Source organism: Syngnathus scovelli, chromosome 6 (assembly GCF_024217435.2).
Source record: "Syngnathus scovelli strain Florida chromosome 6, RoL_Ssco_1.2, whole genome shotgun sequence".
In the NCBI taxonomy this organism is placed as follows: domain Eukaryota; kingdom Metazoa; phylum Chordata; class Actinopteri; order Syngnathiformes; family Syngnathidae; genus Syngnathus; species Syngnathus scovelli.
The window spans coordinates 10,663,290-10,684,382 of NC_090852.1; the positions used below are offsets into that span (position 1 = coordinate 10,663,290).

Sequence of the window (21,093 nt, forward strand, 5' to 3'; positions counted from 1 at the left end):
TGGGTCGTCCCCGGGGTCTCCTACCGGTGGGACATGCCCGGAACACCTTTATAAAATAATATTTTGTGACAAATTTATTCTACGTAGTCAAAAGTCCCTACAGTATGAACTTTTAACGAGTTAGTTCATAGAGGGTAAGTGTGCCGTAACACACTGCCATAAACTTAAGGCAACATGCCCACAAAAATGTCAACCAGTCAATTTGTCTGAATGTTTTCCTGAAAAGTCTAAACCACGAGAGTTAAGTGACTATTTCAAAAAATTTAGAAAGACAACTGCATTGTTTTATTGCTGTTTGCAGCATACATCCAACACCCATAAGCAGCTACACAAAGCATTTACATAAGTCGTGCGCCAACAGAACAGTTTAAAAATTATTCTTTACATATAATACAGTTTTCACACATTAATAAATATCAGTACAATCATGTCACACATCACACTCACAATCTACACAGCAAAGGCTTGTGTAACTCATTGCACATATACTATATAATGTGTCCTCTATGTGCTGTAAAACAATGACCAAACCTGTCAGGGATATTTCAAATTTTCAATTAGATGCAAAATATTCACAGCATATGCATTGCTCCGGAACCTCAAATTAAATATTTTGTTTTACAGACCCTTAAAAAATGTCCACCGAAACATTAACCCTTGCGAAAGGATAGAATAAAAACAGAACAAGGCATCTGTTGTACTGTATGAACACTGCCACTTGCTGAATCTCCTCATTTGTCATCGTAGGAGACAAAAAAAAAAAAAAAAAACATGTATATTTGTAAACATTAGCTATCAGTGTGATATAGTGATTTTCCTATCAAGAGGTGGGCCCATCACTGTTGATCACGTGAAACGCTCGTGTTTTCACTTTATATTTTATTTGGGACATATGAGTGAATGTACAAACGCCGTAACTTCCCTGAAATCATCCTTTCATTCATTTTGTATACAGTTCATAGCTTTTTCAAAGTCTCTGAGAAATTAGATCCTATCCCAGCTGACTGGACCCTGGACTATTAATAATCATTCGGTCTCAGTTTGGACTACGAGAGAAAAGCAGTGTGCTATAACTAGAGTTTGTGTATATATGTGTACTGTATACATACATATGTGATGTGTGAAGTCTACAAAACCATTTTGTGTAAATTTACAGAGAAACTCATCTAATCGGGAGAAGCTTCATCATGCAATAAGATAATGAAGCAAGACACAATGCCAACACAACAATGTACTTCATCAGGGGAGAATTTGAAGGTCTTAGACTAACTAAAAATCAATCACCAGAAACTTAGCCCAATGGAGCATGTATTTCCCCTCCTGAAGAAACAAACAATAACATTAAGATGATGCAGTAAAGGCTTGGAAAAGCATTTCGAGAAGAAAACAGTCTGGTGAAATGAATGGGTTGCCCACTTGATGCAGTTATTGCAAGTAAGATACATTTACAATTCCATGCATGTCTTTGGGATGTGGGAGGAAACCGGAGCACCCAGAGGGAAACCCACGTACATGCAAACTCCACATAGGCTGCACTTCTGAACTGTGAGATGGACATGCTACCCAGCATTCCATCGTGTTATTTACTGTTAGTTAATTTAATAATACTTTTACCGACTTAAAATGTGTGTGGATTTAAACAAAAGGTGCCCTGTCCTAAGTTGTTTAACACATCTAGATGTAAATACAGGTAAGTCCTCAACTTGCAGACACAATCGATTCTGAGTCAAAATATTTGTAAGTCAAGACACACTATATTTTGTTTTAAAATAAAATTTCATTAAATTGAAATTCCGTTTTTGGAAGAGCTTGCAAGCAAACCAAGAAGACCACTGAATCAATAAAATGTCATACAACCATGTATAATCACGTGAACTAAGGAAAACAGTTGCAAATAGTAATATCTTACTACCCTGTAACGTCATCCACATTTTTATCCCATGGTATACAGACTTCAATATTAAAAATCACAAAAATAAAAGAGATCAGTCATCTGAGGAGCTTCAGAATTACAATAAACCTCTACAGATGTGGCGGACCAGGGCCAAACACCATGGAGCCCTGTTGATTAAACAACCAACTTTGGGGCTTTAGAGTTTGCATGTACCCCCCTTGCTACTGTGAGTTTTCCTCCGGTCCCGACTGCCCACTCCCTCTCCAGATTGGGTTGAATGGTCAGAAACAAATTTCAGGGATAATAAAAAGCAGACACAAGGGAAAAGGTCAATATGAGCATGGTGAACCATTACACTCTTTTATCAAATGGGCTTACGTGTGTATTCTGTGTCCTTGCAGTCAGGGACAAAATAAAAGGTATTTCTTATGGATGCAGTGTTCACTAATTAGGCTACTTTTCCAACTGCAGCCCTGTTTGCCAGGAACATGAAATTGTAGCCATTTGTTTCCCTCCCTCCAAGTTTTCTTAGGGTCTATTTGTGAAGGGCTGAGGGGGAGTCCTGGTGCCTCAAAGGCACACTGCCCTTAGGCTCACGGTTTACCAGAATTGCCAGTACATTCCTTCCTAGCTTGTCATGTGCTGATGGGGGGGGTCTCTCATTGTTTGTCACGGTCACTGGAGGCTTTCTGCAGAAGAAACATGTTGCCCCGGCAGTCGAATCCAGCTCCCCTGCCTGGTGTCGGCGTGCGGGTGGGCACATGTATACGGCCGCTCAATAATTGTGACCAGTGCGAGTGCAAAGTGATGATGTTTGATAAAATATCATAAATACATTAAAATACTGTGTTTGATGGACTCTTAGTATGGCCCCACAAAACACTATGCTAAAACGAAAGAAACATTATTTTGTCTTTGTGGTTCATTAGGAAGAAGTCAATGAAGGCAATTTCAGAAGCCTTCCTTTTTGGCGGAGGATCTTGATCTGCTGTAAAATGTTACTGCATCTACACAACTTATTTACAAAACACATTTCTTTAAGTTTCCTTTACATCAGCAGGACCAGACTGCATTATTCCCTTTAGATCATTGCCGACCCAACAAGTCTTTGAACATGCTCCAAAAGAGCCAGCATTTCAAGGCTGCAATGATGAATTGCTAAAGTACCGTCTTTCTACCCACGTTGACAGTCCAAACCTGAAAAGTGATTAACTAGAACTGCCTGTGGGCTGAGGCTGTGTAAACACCGCAGGCTACTGTGTGCGAGTGTATGTTTGCTGGGAATCTGTACACATTCATCGCTGTAGGTGTGACAGATTCCGACGAACTGCCTTTTTTTATGTTCGCCGCGCTATGCTGATTGATCAAAGAAGTCTGAGACGCTCTAGGTCATTTCAACCTCAGACCTGTTGGCGCAATTAGTTCACTCTTGTTAAACCCAATTAAGGTTGAAGCCTTTTGAGAGCATCACAGCCTCCAGGTCCTTGTCTTCCTCTTTCTCTCGAAGCCTCTGCTCCTCCAGGAGTGCCACCAGGGCATCGCGCTGCTCCACAACATCGAGCATCTCATTTAAGATCTGCTTCTCCTGTGCAAGTTCCTTCTCAGTTTTCAGGTGGTCTGAAAAAGAACAAGGTAAATGAACAATTGTTAGAATAGGCCTCTTTGGCACATGTTACTAAAATATACATTGGAATGAATGTACGCTGTTTTTGAGCACATTGTGATGGAGTGTAATGTGCAATGTTACATCCAAGCTTCTGCTGCAGTGCCGTAAATGCATATAATTTATTTGAACATACCACACTTTCGTTAAGTGTCCACATCCATGCAACCACTTCTTCTTGGGGTTGGCAGACAAACAATTGTTGTGCACCCGCAACATGCTTTCGCGCTTAAAATGTTTTCTTACGTGCTTGTAATTATAGCATGAATGAATTCTAAAACATACAATTTACTGTAGCCTTGCGGTACTTCATAAAAAGAGGTGAATATAATTGCATTAGAGGGCCACTCGGATTTACAGGACTGGGCAAACAGCCATAAACTCACCTTCCACAGCCATTCGCTCCCTTAGTTCCTGCTGCAATCGACTCTGGCGGTCCTCGAGCTCCAATTCTCTGGCACTTAAAAGAAAACAAACAATGAACCCTGATTAATTTGGCAGCTTTGAACTTTCAGCCGAAGTTGCTGATGGTGTAGGCCGTACATATATATATACATATACGTATATAGGCTTGACGTGTGCGGGATCAATTTCCGCTTGTGGCGGTGTGCATGTGGGTGTGGCTGGTTGTTCGTCTCACAACACATACACTGTGACTGGCTGGCGACTAGTTCATGGTGTCTTGTGCCTTTCGCCCAATGTCAGCTGGGGTAGACTCCAGCGACCCTGAACTGCATAAGCGGTGTTGAGGATGGATGGATGGATGGATGGATGGATGGATGGATGGATGGATGGATGGATGGATGGATGGATGGATGGATGGATGGATGGATGGATGGATGGATGGATGGATGGATGGATGGATGGATGGATGGATGGATGGATGGATGGATGGATGGATGGATGGATGGATGGATGGATGGATGGATGGATGGATGGATGGATGGATGGATGGATGGATGGATGGATGGATGGATGGATGGATGGATGGATGGATGGATGGATGGATGGATGGATGGATGGATGGATGGATGGATGGATGGATGGATGGATGGATGGATGGATGGATGGATGGATGGATGGATGGATGGATGGATGGATGGATGGATGGATGGATGGATGGATGGATGGATGGATGGATGGATGGATGGATGGATGGATGGATGGATGGATGGACTTTCAGCCTTCCTTGAGTGCCCCTAATGAATGGCTTGATAAAATAATTGTACTTTAACAGCCCAATTAAAAGATGGTACCATTTCATTGCCCTTGTCAACTGACATCCAGTAATCTGCGTTAACATCATTCGATTGAGAGTATACCACTTACAATATCATGAGTTCGGATTCATAGCGGACTAGGGCATTCTTCTCCTGCACCAGCTTGAACCATTCTTGCATTAGTTTGGGATCGTCCTTCTTTCCCATGCCTGGACAAAAGAGTTGGCAGAGTATGGTTGTGAGAGAAGAGAGACATCAGATAGGACACACAAGGACACTCATGGAGGGACACTGGGGTAATGCAATCACAGCCAAGGCGGGATGTCCTTGTTGAGGGATGGTGAGGTGGAAGGATGGACTTGACATCAATGTCCATACTTCCCAGTCATAAACATGGTGTGGAGGATCTGACTTTAGGGAGGCGTGTATACAAACAACTTTCAAAGACACATACAAACACAGTGAAAGTTGGACCTCAACATCTATTGTCAAGATCCATTTGCTTAACACAGATCAGACTGTAGGTAGATGTTCTTTTGGGGTAAATATTATTCAGTCACCGCTTAGTTTAATAGAGTAGAAAGTGGGATGTGTGTGTAGGTGTAGTAGCAGAAACACTGGACCAAAGCTGAGAAAAAATAAATTAATTAATCCTTCCTTGCCAAGCTAATGATGCACCAGCAGAAATTAAAAAGATCCAAATCCAATCAAAACAGAACAGTCTAATGGGAAAATAGATTTCTGAACTATAAATGGCCTTTCCATAGAATTTAAGGGACGCTATTGAAGCTAGCTATTACGACAACACATCAAAGCCAGATATTCCAATGTGGTTTGTGAGCAGTATGGAAATTTAGACTGTAGATATCAATCCCCAAAATTACAATTTAGCATATTTAATCTTGTGATGGCACATTACAGTTAGTGTCATGCATCCCTGAAGAGAAAACATTGTTTTAACAGCAGAATGTCATGCGTGACTATGCTCAAATCTGGGTACCGTTTAGTTTGAAATGATCATTGGTGTCAAAATAATCACATTCTTGAATCTTACTGAAAGTGAAAGGGTACTCTTAAAAGAATTTTATGATGTTTGATGGCTTTTCTCAATCTTACGACGCAGTCTAATAAATGTGTGGACTGTACCTTACATACAGTTTCGGCAGTTAGGCCTAGACGGACGTTTTGTCCTTAAATTCAAAATACAGGTAAAAAATTTGGTCTCTTTAAGTTCTGTGCTTTTGCTGTATTTCCATAGGATGTTGTTTGCTTCTATGTGAGTGTATTGAGGCATTTCAACTAAGTCTGGCTCACACTTATAATCTAACCATGCATCATTCAATTAATAAAATATAATTAGAAAATTGACTTAATGGCTTGTGCACTAAATAACCACTTCTACCTGCGGCTTATGATTGACGATATGCAATGCAAATGTGATTTTCTGGTTACACCGTCATGTCATTTATCTGAACTGGGCTAAATGGGAGGACGGAAAATCTCAACTGGTGAAAAATCATACATCATTGCTTTTCTTACCATAAGCTCATATTTAAGCCAAATATATAAAAATTCTTTAGAGATGTCCAATTAGCTTTCAAATTGCTATTTCATCTGGTTTTTACAGATGGAAAAAAAAAAAAAAAAAATCGAACTTTTTTTTGGCACATTGATATAAATGCTCATCTCACCATTAATACAACGATTGTGTTGCTTTTTTTGTTTCAAATGAATCAAAAAATGTAAGCAAGATGTCTCTGCTGGCTTGAATCACAGTGCACTATTAGGTCTGGAGAGAAAGACGCGTGTCAAGTGTACTTTGAACTTCAGACTTTCTCCACAGCATGTCAAGAAGTAACTGCTGCTATACAACAGGTAGTCAATCCAAGAAGTTACACTGAAATACAGCATACGATGTAGGTATACAGTACTTCAACTAAATGAAAAATGTGTGCGTGTGTTGTGGGGACAGTAGCTAAAGAAGGGATAACTAAAGACAAAAGGCTTAATTTTTTTTTAAGACCTTCTCATTATGAGTTCTCAATGAATTTCTTTCCACCATCCCCACCACCACCAGCCCTCAACCCAAGGTTCCAAACACAGGAGAGCCCTCATGAAACATAAACGTAAAGCATAAGTTAATCAGATCACACGCAAAAACAAACGCTTGCATCTTCACACACTGCAGAAATTGAAACCCAGGGGAAAAAAACTCCATTGGCAGTTGGTAGCTACAAGAACAAACCAGATGATTCATTAATTTTTAAAACTTACTTTGTGCAGGACTTTAATATTTATAACGCAAGTTCACACCATGCAAGGTTCACACTCCTGAATCATAAACGTTTTGGGTAGCTACAAGCTGGAGTTATCGTGAATTCTTTAATTGTCTCTAAATGTTCAATGGGAGTCACTCAGAAACAACTTGTTGTATTTGCAAACAAAACATGCACTTGGTTCAAAACAAAACCACAGCAGACTGGTTTCCAGCTCAGTATTGAGCTGGTATAACAAAAAGAGGTGGAAAAGAGCAAGAAGATGAGGGAGGGTTCAAGTATACAAGCCAGTTCTGGAGAACCCCTGTGGTCACCATGGTAACCTGCCACACCCGACAAGCAGAGGCGGCGAGGTTACGTTACCTTCAGGGGAACAGCAGAGGCAGAAGGGGAGAGTTCTCCGACGGTGCATCCCCACAAAGGGCTCAACTTCCACAAGACAAGGGGAAAGGGAGCGAGGGACTGACACAGACAGGGACATTGATGCAGAATAGAGAAGGGATGGTGAAAATGATGGAGAAGAAGAAGAAAAGCAGAGATGTTACAGCAAGAAACAGTCGAGGACACGGGGTGTAGGAGGGTGAGGCGACACGGTGGGATGAGAAAGAGAAAACCACGGAAGAGAAAATCAAAGAAGGCCAGGAACAATGAGATGGTAAGAAGACAAATCACCTAGGAGGAGAAGGTGGGAGTGATCGCCTTTGTGGTATGAGGGATGAATTAAGTGGGAGGAAAAATAGGAAAATAACCTGGAAGAAAAAGCTTTTCTGACAATGCTATATATATGCTTTCATGAGGCCATCACAGTCTTCATTTGAGGATACCATGGAATAAAAAAACGTACACTTTAATACAAAAAAAAAAAAAAACTAATAGGTTGAATTTACACCACATGGTTCAGGTGACAATTCCACTGTCTTGACAGCGTATAGAGAAAAAAAATGGAGTAGTATATCCTCAAATTGGAATCAGGCCTCTTTGAAATGTCCATAAAAATAGGACACTTCACCAGATATTTTTTATGCCACTGTGACCCACAGATCGGATATAAACTGTCAATGACATTTTATTAAAAGAGAAGCAATACGCAGATGACAATATCAGGTGGACTGAATTAGTCATTTTGATGCTATGTGAATTGGATGGAAGAGAAAATAAAGCAGCCACTTATTCTACTACTGTGTCCGGGCACACTCTTTGACTTGTGTGGATGAGGTGCTTCCGCAAACCTCCCCATTTCCGAATCAAAAACAATCCTAGCTATCCGTAACTCTGTAAAAAAGTAGTCATAAAGATCAAACAGCCGTCTTCTTATCAAACCGCTATAAATATAGGTCACAGAAATGTATCAAATTACTAGTGCTAAGGTTTACGCGCTAGTCATTTAGCTTCATAAGGTCCTTCTATCATCAATTTAAAGTACGACTTGAAAATGTCTTTATGACGGAAAACAAATTGGGGTCCATGACCAAACCAGAAAGTCAATTAGGATCAAAGCGAGTAAAAGTGAGATTTAGGTGTAAATTGGATAAGTATCACTTTAAATGAACATGTTAAGAGACAGAAATTGGCATCAGATCAGAGTTGGGCACTGGGACCTGCGGTATACGTCCAGCCTTAAAGTCAATAATGCAGATCCACCCGTATTGTTTAAGCTTTTACTGATTGTGGATTACGACTGCTTCTTCTCCAAGGATGCCGCAAGATTCACTAATTGAATGTATTTTGTACTCTGGTCTTAATTTGATGCTTGCTTGGGGACTTGGGGAAGTCCAATTAAATTTTGGTGTCGGAGTGGTCCTTCCAAGCAAAGGTTAATATAAAATACAAATGAAGTGTCTAAGATTATACTCCTACACTACTTGAAATAGATTTGCTTTACTTTTCCCGAGGTGCAGGTTGACATAAGAGGGCTATGGAGAAGAGATTCCTTGAGCTTATTTTAAGGCACAATGCCTATAACAACCATTTACGTTTCTCTTTTCTTTTTAACCTTTTGTTTTGGCCTCGCCAAAGAATTGCGAGACAAAATTTTAGGGTTAAGAGGAAGGAATGGGATCGGGCCGAAATCTGAGCTCAAGATTTAGTCATTAACAAATTACAACCGTAAATATTAACAATACATTGCCTTATAAAGCAAATTTGATGTCACTATGATTTGCATTGCATAACAGAACTAATCTTGTTCATAATAGCATAGACTTTATGGCTGTTGGCTAAAAAAAAAAAATAAAATTCTTAACTGCACCAAGACAGACATGAGGCTCGGTGCTGAATTATTAATTCAAATCTAGCCAGAAAAGTACAAGAGTACAGGCCAGAGTCAAGACAAGAAAATACAAAAGCACATTGATAAATAGAATCATGAGCTGGAATTCTCCAAATAACAAGGCAGACAACACACGTGGAACAACAACACCCTTGCACATTCTAACTTGTAAAAATTAATGAGTTGGTAACTCACACTATAGCAGTCATTAAATTCACTCATAACCATCGCCACAACAATAGGCACGCCTGCACAGTAATAAAATCCAATATACAGAGTTACACATCAAACTTACTCAATTGTCAAAGAGGTTTTAAAAATACATTTAAGAAATCATACAGAGAGAATCTTCTGATAATTTGACCTTGAGGGTACATTGGCAACAATGTACAACTCCAAAACCACCAACACAGCAACAAACATTCTGCGACTGCCTATCTGAAAGGCAGAATCAAAACTGAGCATTACTACCTTTGTAAAAGGCAAAACATTTTTGGTACAGCTTTTGTACTGGATTGTGAAAGTGTATGTATGTGTTTGTGGAAAGTGAGTCTAAGAAGATAGTCGTTCTGTTAAGTGAGTTTATCGTTATGTCCAAACCCCAAGCAATTCCTGGCATGAGTAAAAACAAGCTACAAGGCCAAGCAAAAAGGGAATCATGAGCCTCTTAAAAGTTGTGGTGCTGCAGACATAGATTCACACAGAGGCTTTCTAAATGAAAATGTTACAGCGGATTCAAGGGCCAAAATCTCGCTTCATATTCAAGCAAAAACCAGGCAACTACCAACTAATCACACTTAAAGGGACAGTAAAGCGAACCCAACATTGGCACTTATTTTATAGCACTGTATTAAAAAAAATAATGTGTGTGTGTGGCGGTGGACTTAAGACACCCACTTTTCGCAACATCCAAGCCTGACTACGTCACGAAACGAAGCGCCCAACATCCTTCCATGACATCATCAACCAAGTCATGAAGGGGAGGGGTGTGTGGCCCTATACTTCATTAAAAGTTGGCGTTTTTAAAGGCAATCGTTTCATAACTTCTCCCAAATGATAGGGTGAAAATAGAAAATGCCAATTTTTTATATGTTCCAGATAAAAAATACATAAACTGGGCTAGTTAGTGAAAAAAGAACCATCTTCACTTTCGTGTCCCTTTAAGAAAAGTTTAGAGGTGGAGGGGTTGCTTTCACATTGGCACATACTATGTATTACGACTACTGGGGAAGCAACGACTACGACGGGTTAGACAAGATTGGATTATTGAGAATATTATTAACAAGGCTGAGGGATTATTTACAGTGGGGGTGGGGGCACAGTCAATGGTACAAAGAACACATTTGATTATAATGGACGCAAGCTACGCTCTGTATTTTTCCTCAAGCCTGCACACAATGATATCACAACCATGTGCTATTTATTTACTGTCTATTTTATACTCTGTATATTTTACTTTGCACTTATCAGACTAAAGTATGTATTAAAGTTTAGCTGTGAACAATTTCACAAGCAAAGAGACTTGTTTGCATGAAGAGGAAAAAATACTCTTAAAGAGAGCATGAAAATAATGAGCAATAACAACTCCTGGGATTATCTGGGACTATATCATTTGTTCTAGAGTAGATATGTACAGGTAATTCGTCGATGTATCATTACGTTGCTTATAGTGGTCATTTCCTTGATTAAAATTTTATAAAGTGACGGTTATAACCACAATATCCAAATTGTATCACATCTCAGTCATTGTGCTGGTCCGTATGTGCAAAGAAGTGGAGTTTTGTTTGTTTCTTTGATACTGTACATCAAGCAGTAGTTTTAGAATTTGGGGGTTAAATACTGTTAATTTCTGTATTTTATTGTGACTGTAGTTCACTGTGGCGCAGAATTGCACTGGATCTTATTTAGACACATGACATGAGGAGAATATTAGTTAAAAGCTCTGCGCTTTATGCTGTGCACCACTGCACAGCAGTTATTGTAACCTGCATTATTACTACAGAATGCAAAAGAAAATCCATCCTTCATGAGTTTATGGAAATCAGAATCGATCTTTTTAGTCTGATCTACTGTTGGCGTGGAGAAGGCCAGGGGATACGGACAAGTGGAATGAAGGAGGCTTTATAATGATGCTAAGACCAATCAGCCAGCCAGCCATTCAATGGAGGTAGATGGGTACAAAGCTCCCACGAAAACAAAAGGTAGGGTGGGGAGAGATTCAGTCAGTCATTAGGTTAGTCCGTAAACGACAGATTGTAAATACATACCGCCCAGATGTAAGTCCAGGATTTCACTGTAATTAGAATCTCCCCAATAGTCTACAATGACAGGGATATATTAGACATATGAGTTACTGTATTTCACACTGCCCCACACTGGGCACATGACCAATCCTACTAGAATGATCATGCACACACAAAAACACACAGGTACACGTCAACCTGCAGGGACACTCAAATACTTATCCTTCTGTACTCATCACAGTGCCCAGTACAAACAGCTTGTGAACATGAGCACATGGCAGTTTTCAACATAATCCAAAACCTTTATGGATTTGCTATATTGCTGAGAACTTGCTCAGTCGGCTTCATTTGGACTTTTAGGACTATTTTGTGTCAGCCAATCAAATTAGATTATTTTATCCGGCCAAGTATAAAAGATGCATTTTATGATGTAATGATTGCACACATGATTATTTCTCACCAAGAGAGCATCTGGGTTTCAAATGGGATCTTTGAGTACAACAGGATACAGTACAGAAGTATTGGGACAGACCAATTGAGAAAAAAAAAACATCTTTGTTCCCTGTGACTCTAAATTCATTTGAGATATTTCACTCGGGGGAATACTGTCAGGAAGGCTCTTTTCTCTTCCAGCCTAACTGTGATGTAGTTCATAAACAGATGGCCAAAAACACCTGTTTATATTTTGTATTTAAAAGAAAACCTAACTTACTACACTTCTCCGACATAGCAATAAAACATTGTCACGCAACAGATATATTTGTTGCAGCATTAAGCTTCACTAAACAGATCTTTGTAGAAATATAGATCTGTAAACCAATCTGACTTTAATATCTGTCATCTAGCGTTGACAATCAGAAGAGATGAAAATAATGGAAAAGGTTCTCACTGGGTGACAGTGGAGACAACATGCATCCAAAAACAAGCACGCACACAAATCTTTGTTGGGACACACAGTCTCCTGAGTGCATGCAACTCTTCTAAAGGTGGCGGACGTTAGAGACAAATAACAATGTTGAAAGATGGAGAATTGTGGCAGTGTGTCACCACGGATGGAGCCTAAGTAACAGTGTCACATGTCATTCATATGAAGAGAAACTGAGGTGAATCTAATACCTGATCTTCTTTTGTGCTGTTTGGGTAATGTATAAGTACCTTTGTACATTCCTTTAAGAAAGTAGAGTGGCAAACATGTTACAACAGGAAAATAATTGATTGGGCGGAATGTAGATTCACTTGGTTAATTGAAGATAAAAATGAATACGCCTTCTGTTCTGTGCAAAAACTTTAGTCGACCGTTACATTGCATTTTTAGTAATCCCACAATTACCGTATAAGTCAAGAATGTCATGCACATACCTCCACCAGCTGTCAACTGTTAATGAAACTGAAAATATGTTGAGCAGAGTATTGTTTTGTTTGCTCGTTTCACTATTCATTACTAATTCACGGAGGACTATGAACAGACGAAGGAGCTATTACGATTCTGGGAGGTGGACAAGTTGCGTCAATGCTGGGGACTTGTAAACATGTATACATATTCCTGTATGTGTACCTACGATCAGATTGATGCCAATTTCTTTTCATCCTTCTCCCATGCACTGTCCACGTACAGTATAAGGTTTTGTAGGAGCAGTTTTGTTTTTGCAGTTTATAATTTCAAATTGACTGCCTTGAAAATGATGGAAAAAGAAAATGCTTGTCATGGCCCAAGACTTTTGCACAGTATTGTACATGCATGTATCAGATTTTTTATAAGCTTTTACGGCAATGGCCATCCCATTTAATTAGGTTGGAATATACATGACAAGCCCATAATAGGGGACCTTCGTAACATACTCCCATAACCTGTAACTTGTAAATATGCGGTTCTTTCATGTTCATGAAACTGTACTACATAATCAACAGTATAGTTGATTCACAAATAAGATGTTGTTCTTGCTATCTGTAATGGCCCCTTCAAGAATGTTTATTACTTAGGAGAAGCAACATTTAATTGCCTTTGTTGCACAGAAAAATGAAATGTTTGAACAAGATATGAATTATCTCACAGAAACAGCTCTCGTTTTTCAAATCTAGTTTACATTACAGTATTCATTAATATTGTGTTTATTATTGCCTTTATAGGTTGAGAAATAGTCTGATGCAAATAAGCATCAAATTATGTGAAGGGGAGCCTTTAAGCAGTTGCAATAAAAACAAGCTATAATACTGCAGTGTTTGAATGTCAAGCAATTCCATAAAGATACATTTTGTATTCAAGCAATAAGATTTCTGCAGTTTAATAAAATATAAGGAAAGAAAGGGCAGGGGAATGGCTATGTACCTGCTTCTCCTCGCAATGCCTTTTCCACAGCCACGCCTCTCTCCTCTAGCTGCCTCTGCTTCTCCTCCACCTGCTCTAGTTGTCTCTGGATTATCTAGATATTAAAAAAAAAAGAAGACATTTTTTTGATAAAATGCCCACAAAGTGTGCCAACATTCAATTAATTAAACCTTCAAAAGTTCAAACAAATATGCAATCATGAAGATTCCCTCTGTCATTTCATTTGCAATTTACCAAGCATAGTTATAGGTTACCACAATCTATCTGATTAATAATTAATCGACAATTACACATTTCAAGTGCAGACTATTTTTGGAAAGTTTAAAACTATAATGAAATGTCAAATACAACGTTTATATTCCAGCTTGTGCAGTCATCACCTTTTCTCTCAAATAGCGATGCATGTAAGGGAACCTGCGAACACTGGTCACTGTGTTAAACCCACTAGCAAATACAGGAAAGTGCTTCACCATCCCTTACCAATTTATTGCTGTCAAAACTTCACTAGCAAGAAGCAAACAAACATGAGAAATAAATTAATCTTAAATACTGCACCTGTCATACATATAAATAATGGAACCTAGTTTAGCTAAATGTGTATAGTCAAAGTTTAAAATAAGTGTATAAATTTGTTTGAAAATGCATAACGCAACAATTTGAGAACCGAGAGCCTTTACTTTGGAAGTTTCTCCCATGCTTTTGCATTGCTGCAACTTTAATCAGTGTCATGTGGTAGCTGGAGAAAAACAAGGGGCCCTTTGGCACACTGCTAAGAGCTGCAAGAGTAGAATTCGTCAGTGTAGTTTAGTGCTGACTCGGCGACCTAGGAGGAGCATTGCAGATGGGTTGCACAAACCACCAAAGTGAATTTCTTCACCAAGAGAGACTTATGTTATGCATAACACAGAGAATTTTTAATTCACTAACATACACACCATAAACAATTTGGATTCAGTTTGACCCTTTGCTGAATTCTGAAAACAGTTACATATAAACCAGCAAATACACAGTTCCACATGAATCCACTATATAGTATAGTGTAGCTATAAAAAGAATATTAATATAGATGCTTCTGCCATAAAAATGGATTTAATGGCGCAAAGAGTAGGAAATATTTCATTCTTACGAATAAATAAAATGGAATAAAACTTAATAAGGCTATTAACCTGGGCCCGGTGTAATCTCTTGAGTTCTTCCTGCTTAGCTTGTCGTCGAGCAGCTTTCTGGACTCTACGTGTCAACTTGGCATTGAGCTCCTCTTCGGTGTAGGTTTTCTAGTGGAATCACAACAAAGCGTTACATTAGACGTTTGTTAAAACAAAAGAAATGTGCATCCCGCAAAGTGCTCTCAAGAACTCACAACAGGAAAATTAATTCCATTCACGACACGGTGATCATCGCAAACTAGCACTTGTGAGCGCTGGCTTGGAAAATAAATTGAATGATCTCTCATATCCTTTAAATCTTATGTAATATAATGTATGCACTAAGGTGTCTTTTGAAGTTAATACGCACAGGGCACATGGAACAAGGACACAGGACAAGTATTACGTTTAAAAATATACACTTCACTGGTTCTTTTATCTCAAACAAGATATTTTAGGTTCCATTACCTGACATGTTTCGGCTTGTACTTCCGCCTTCATCAAAGTGTCACTCTGATGAAGGCGGAAGTCACTCTGATGAAGGCGGAAGTACAAGCCGAAACATGTCAGGTAATGCAACCTAAAATATCTGGTTTGAGATAAAAGAACCAGTGAAGTGATTGACAAGTGAAAACAAAATGAACTTAGTACAACTGTTTAAAAATATATATAAAAAAATCATTGCTGTACATACGTGCATCATACATCTTGTTGGAGCTCTTACAGCATTATTGCAAACCAGGAAATTCTCTTTACAATAGGCAATACATTTTGAAGATATAGGGATGTTGACCCCGAAACAAACTGACTTTGAAGGTTGCTAAAGCTTGAATGAGGCAGGAGGGAGCGAATAGTGTTGACAGAAAATGTTTGTCCAGCATCCACACTGGAGTAAACACCAGGTTGCAGTGACAGATAGGCAGGTTAATGTCAGAAAGGGGAAGCCTTTGACATCAGTGGATGTCTTTATGGCCTGAAAGTGCTGCTGAGAAGTCATGTTTGGACAGCGGTGTCTGTGTGTGCGTGAGTGAGTGGGTGGATGCTGTGATCCCACTTGACATGCATCCAGAAAGGGCGGTTAGTTCTAGGCCAGATGCTCAAAAGCATTTACAGAGTAAACTGGAACATGCGCACACAATCAGGTATATAGGGGGTGTTATTGATGGCAATGGATGTGATACTACCTTTGAGGCATATGATCTCTTGAACGCCAGTGCATGAGGGACATAAACAGACTTGGGGAGGACAAAACAAAAAATATGAGTAATCAAACATGTCATGATTAAATAAATGGGTTAATGGTTATGTTAAACTGGTTCAAAAATACGGGGGAAAATGTCATATTTAAACTAAATGGAATGGTCAAATCACAGACTATTTCCCAACAAACAAAAACAAACCGAGTGCAGTGACAAATGTCAATAAGTTAAAAAATTTAATTAGTTCAAAACACTTATGATTGAATATTTTAAGCTGCAATGCTGAAAAAACACAAATTAATAATACATGAATTCATATATAGTAGAGATGTATGTGTGCGTGTTCGTATAAGTGTGTGTTTGTGAGTGTGTGTGTGTGTGTGTGTGTGTGCGTGTGTGCGTGTGTATGTGTATATGTATGTATATATAAATACATACATACATATATATAACATTATGCAGCTCATAATTTTAATTAAGCCTCTTTTAACGACCCAAAAATGAGCCACAATTAGTTGGAAAATAGTTCAGCATTTCTGTTCGCACAAACTCGTATTGAATTCTTGTGAGAACAGGCTCATCTAAAACACTAAAACACAAAAACAGAAACACAAGATAGTAAACAGCTGCTAGGGATTTGATGGCAAGTGGCCAGGTATGACATGTTTTGCAGCTCACTATCAAAGTCTGACTGATGTTCAACATAAGCAAAAGTGTTTGTTTTTTCCAGTATGCCTTAGGGCTGGGCAATTACGGAATACTTGATATTGAAGTCCCAACTATGAAACATGATTATTCAGTTTTGTATTTCAAAACATAATATTTGTTCAACTTTGAAAATTCAATTTTAAATATAAATTGAACGATCAACAAACAGAAAATAAATGAGTAACATAATAGTAAAATAATAAATCATTATAATAATATCAATAAATAAAAATGAATTAACGTCTGTTCATGCTGTGCCCTGCATGAGTGCAGCACACGCTTCAATAAATATAATAAAGTAAAACAAAATTGTGCGTTATGATGTTATAATTACAACTCATTTTTGCGAATTAGGAAGAATACATGTCTTTGACTATTGTTATATTGTCTTCTAACAGTGTTTTTGTAACTATTAATTATATAACTGAACATCTTTACCAGAACAATTTTTTTTTATAAATCTGTCAATAGGATTTTACCCGACTGCTAGCCTCAGTTTTATTAGCAGCATTTAAATATACAATATGTGTAATGCATTTGGTTGTGTGTTTAATTTTACAACAAACTCCAAGTGCGGTGTCACTAAACATTTTAAAGCATGCTTTATGATCATGAGACGCCAAAATCAGGATTAAATTTCAATACATTGCCCAGCCCTAGTATGTGTGTATCTCTAGCCCTAAAACCATACAGGTCTATCTAGACAACCAGAAGCACACACTATGCAGGGGAGACAATACATTTGAATTTCAGGCATTAACATGTATTGAAATCACAAAACTCTTTTGTTGTCAACTGTTTTATTAGCCCAATCTGTAGATTTAACAATGTTTTTTTTAACCATACTGTTTCAAAAGAGGATTTAAATAATTATTTATTGGTCAAATTTAATAATTTATCTAATACACATCTAATTATGATCATAAATGAATGAGTGGTACTAAATACACAATGTTTTTTTTTTTATTTAAGTAGGATTTGAAATAGAAACTGTGCTCATAAAATAATGTAAATACACAGAATTTTTAAACATGTTATTTCCCTGAAATTCATTTCTGAACCTCCTGCAAAATACCTCATCGTCTTTCTCCTTTTTGTCAACAACCGCTTTCCCCCGGTCTCTTTCTTTGAGCCTCTCTTTCCCCTTTTTTCTTTCTTTTAACTCCCTCCTTATCTCCTTGTCCATTCTCTCCTCCTTCATTGCCTCCTTGTGCATGCCTGATACTAGGTCAAAGATGTCCGTGTGTCGCTAGAAATGAAAATTATTCACAAAGACAATGTTTTTAAAAAGAAAAAAAATTGCCCTCACTGTATCACTGATGTAAATTCACTTGGAAAGCACATTTTGCTTTAAGGCTATTTTGTGTACTTCAGTACTCTCATGAGGTAATAAAAGTCAGATGCATTCACACAATCTCAATATTTTAGGTGTTGATGAAAAAAAAAAATCACTTCAGTAAATATTTGATTTCTGCCACTACAGAACAGTGGTGTGAAAGATGCAACATTCATAATGACTCACATCTGCCTTTGACTTCTGGGACGATCTCTCCAGAACGTCGTCACATGACAGGTCTGAATCCTCAGAAAAGCTCATGTTTCTACGTGACTTTCCATCTGTCATGCACAATAAGCAGAAGCGAGTTAAGCACCAAGTGGCACCCAAATCTTTTTTTTTTCTTTTTTTTAACTTCAACGCATCAATCTTTACCTGCCGACTTTACAACAGGGGATGCTCTCTTCTTCCCAGAATCCTGATTGGTAGAGCCGGACGACGGTGTACTGGGACACGACTTGTCATCTTTCTTCTTTTTGTCCTTTTTGTACCCTGAGAAGACAGTCTTCCACAAAGACTTGTGTTTGGGTGGTGTCTCTTCTGCGCCCGAAAGCCGGCTTGCGTCATTCTTTGCCTTCTTCTCCTTTTTGTTTTTGCGGGGTGAGAAGAGAGAACTTCGTTTCTTGCTCTTACTCGTGGATGAGCTGTCAGAGGATGCCACGGAGCTGTCCAGACTCCTGTTGCTGCTGAAGAGACGCTCGGGTAGAGTCTCTACTCTCTTCGATTCCAGAGCTTTTACGGCGGACGTCGTGGGAGATACTGAAGACTTGTTACTTTTCCCTGACAGCTCCGGGGTGACACTCCAGGCCACTTTAGGGGAGGCCCCCTCTTCTATGTTGGACTCTTTCATTTTATTTAGTTGCTTAGCCATTGCTTCTTTAAGAGCCTGACTTTTAATGGACTTTTCTCTTGCCCTTATCCTCTCCTCAGCTATTTCTTTGGCCTCTGGAGAGAACTGAGTGGACCGCTGCGTCTTAGAGACCGGGCTGACAGGAATAATGGGTTTGCCATTTTCCATTGCAAGAGCCAGGTGAAATGGAGGCCTGTCTACTTTGACTTTGCTGGTAGGTGGAGTATAAAACTTATTCATGCTCGTCTCAGGCGTTCGCTCATCAAAATGTTCCTCCACATCGTCAGCAAACGGAATTTCTTCCACCGTCTCCACAAAGGACTTTCTCAGCTCCTCTGACCGAGGTTTCTTCTTCTCCCTCATGATAACTGCGGATGTTTCTGCAAGATCTACTGATGGCGAGGCCAATTTCCTGGGTGCAGGTTTGGGTGCAGATACAGGACTTAGTTGGGTCCTCTGTGCAGGAACAGGAGTGTTTAGGGCTGGTGGTTCTTTGGCAAGCTCGCATGGAGGTTTTACTGTCCCGTTTCTCCAAGGGACTTGGTGTTTTTGTTGCCTGAGTACCGCAGGGGATTGATTAATAGGCACAGGTGGGGGTGGACTGGAGGGCGGGGTGAGCATGATAGAGTCGGAGGTAATATAGCCGTCGCTGTTTGCCGTTTGGCTTGTTGCCAAACTACCATTGAGGCCCAGACCTGAGCTGCTGCTAAATTCTTTTGTGTCAGTAACATTACTTTTACCCTCCACAGGGGCAATGGGTGTAATGACTTGACCTTCAAGAGTGATGTTGAGTCTGCGAATTACAGTGCGTCCAGGCAACGCAGGCTTTTGGTCCTCAAACACATCCAGAGCCTGTTTCTCCGCAGGAGTGGAGTCTTGTGTTGGACTCGAAACAACACTCTTCTCCAAGACTTTACTACTGCGGTCTAAAGGAGTAAGACCAAGACTTTTTCGGATCTCAGCACTCTTTAACCAAAATTCCTCAATAATATCAGTCTTTTTAGACAAAGATTCATCTGCTGAGGAATTCTCAGAATCTGGTGTGGCTCTGTCAGTTCTGGCCAATGGTGTTGAAGTGACGTTTGAAATTGGCTGTGTTCTGACTGGAGATTCAGAGGCCAGAGGTGATGAAGGTTCATGGCAGGGCAAAGGTTGCGCACATATTGGGGAGAGTGGGTTGCCGGTGAGAGGGCAAATGGATCTGTGAGGGTACACCGGAGACTTAGGTGGGCATGTTTCTGGTAGTGAAGCAGGCTGGGAACGGATTGGAGAGGCTTCCCGTGACTTTACGGGGGATTGGACAAGAGGCGCCACAGATGGATTAGCCGGAGAGCTGGCACCGGAGTTAGATGGTAACTTGGTGAGAGGCGAGATGGGAGATTTCACAGAGGCACCAGTTGGAGAGGCAACGGGGGAAGGGTTAAAAACAGGCAAAGGGCTGCTGGAAGATGGTGATGGTGTTATCTTTTCAACTTTTGGTTCCTCAAAAAGTAGCTGTTCTGGGAAAAAGCAGGTGTCTGGAGACTGCACCTGAGAGTCAAAATATATTTCTATTAACTATAAATAAAGATAGTTCAAGAAATATTACACACTTTTGAAAAAAGTGGATTGGGATTGTCTGACCTGTCTGTCAGGCTCTATTGCAGGTAAGACTGGTGATAGAACGGCATCATCTCCCTTTAATATGGGTTCAGTGCTAGATTGTCCTGAATATATTAATAGGAAAGATGTTGGTATGTTTGTCATATGAGAAATACATCCAAGTAATAAGCTTAATTGAATGACTAACGAACGGCATGTACCAATATTTGCCGCCAATCCCACAGTTTCATATGTTTTGTCTTCCTCTGGAGTAGTTTCCCTGTGCAACGGCGGGTGCAAACGTGCCTCAGCTTCAGCATCGGAGGGGATGTCATCTAGAATTAAAATGTCATTAATAAAGTAGTTCTTCAATTATTTCTGGT

The 21,093-nt window shown here is 39.4% G+C and overlaps 1 protein-coding gene across 24 annotated transcripts in view; it reads right to left on the reverse strand.

Annotated features, from left to right (window-relative positions):
• Nucleotides 1–262: 262 nt before the first annotated feature.
• Nucleotides 263–21,093, reverse strand: part of mical3a (microtubule associated monooxygenase, calponin and LIM domain containing 3a) — a 59,822-nt gene continuing 38,991 nt past the window's right edge. For 14 of the 24 annotated variants that reach the window (XM_049724453.2, XM_049724456.2, XM_049724460.2 and 11 more), the window contains 14 exons: nt 20,932–21,045; nt 20,753–20,835; nt 18,655–20,659; nt 18,466–18,560; nt 18,019–18,192; nt 16,221–16,271; nt 15,058–15,165; nt 13,892–13,985; nt 12,682–12,732; nt 11,590–11,640; nt 7,417–7,515; nt 4,887–4,986; nt 3,944–4,017; nt 263–3,511 (listed from right to left, as the gene is read on the reverse strand). In XM_049724453.2, the coding sequence (XP_049580410.1) occupies nt 3,327–3,511; nt 3,944–4,017; nt 4,887–4,986; nt 7,417–7,515; nt 11,590–11,640; nt 12,682–12,732; nt 13,892–13,985; nt 15,058–15,165; nt 16,221–16,271; nt 18,019–18,192; nt 18,466–18,560; nt 18,655–20,659; nt 20,753–20,835; nt 20,932–21,045 (3,284 nt within the window). In that variant the 3' untranslated portion in view covers nt 263–3,326. The remainder of the gene's footprint in view (nt 3,512–3,943; nt 4,018–4,886; nt 4,987–7,416; nt 7,516–11,589; nt 11,641–12,681; nt 12,733–13,891; nt 13,986–15,057; nt 15,166–16,220; nt 16,272–18,018; nt 18,193–18,465; nt 18,561–18,654; nt 20,660–20,752; nt 20,836–20,931; nt 21,046–21,093) is intronic. The other 10 variants (XM_049724471.2, XM_049724479.2, XM_049724465.2 and 7 more) reach the window with 9 other exon arrangements.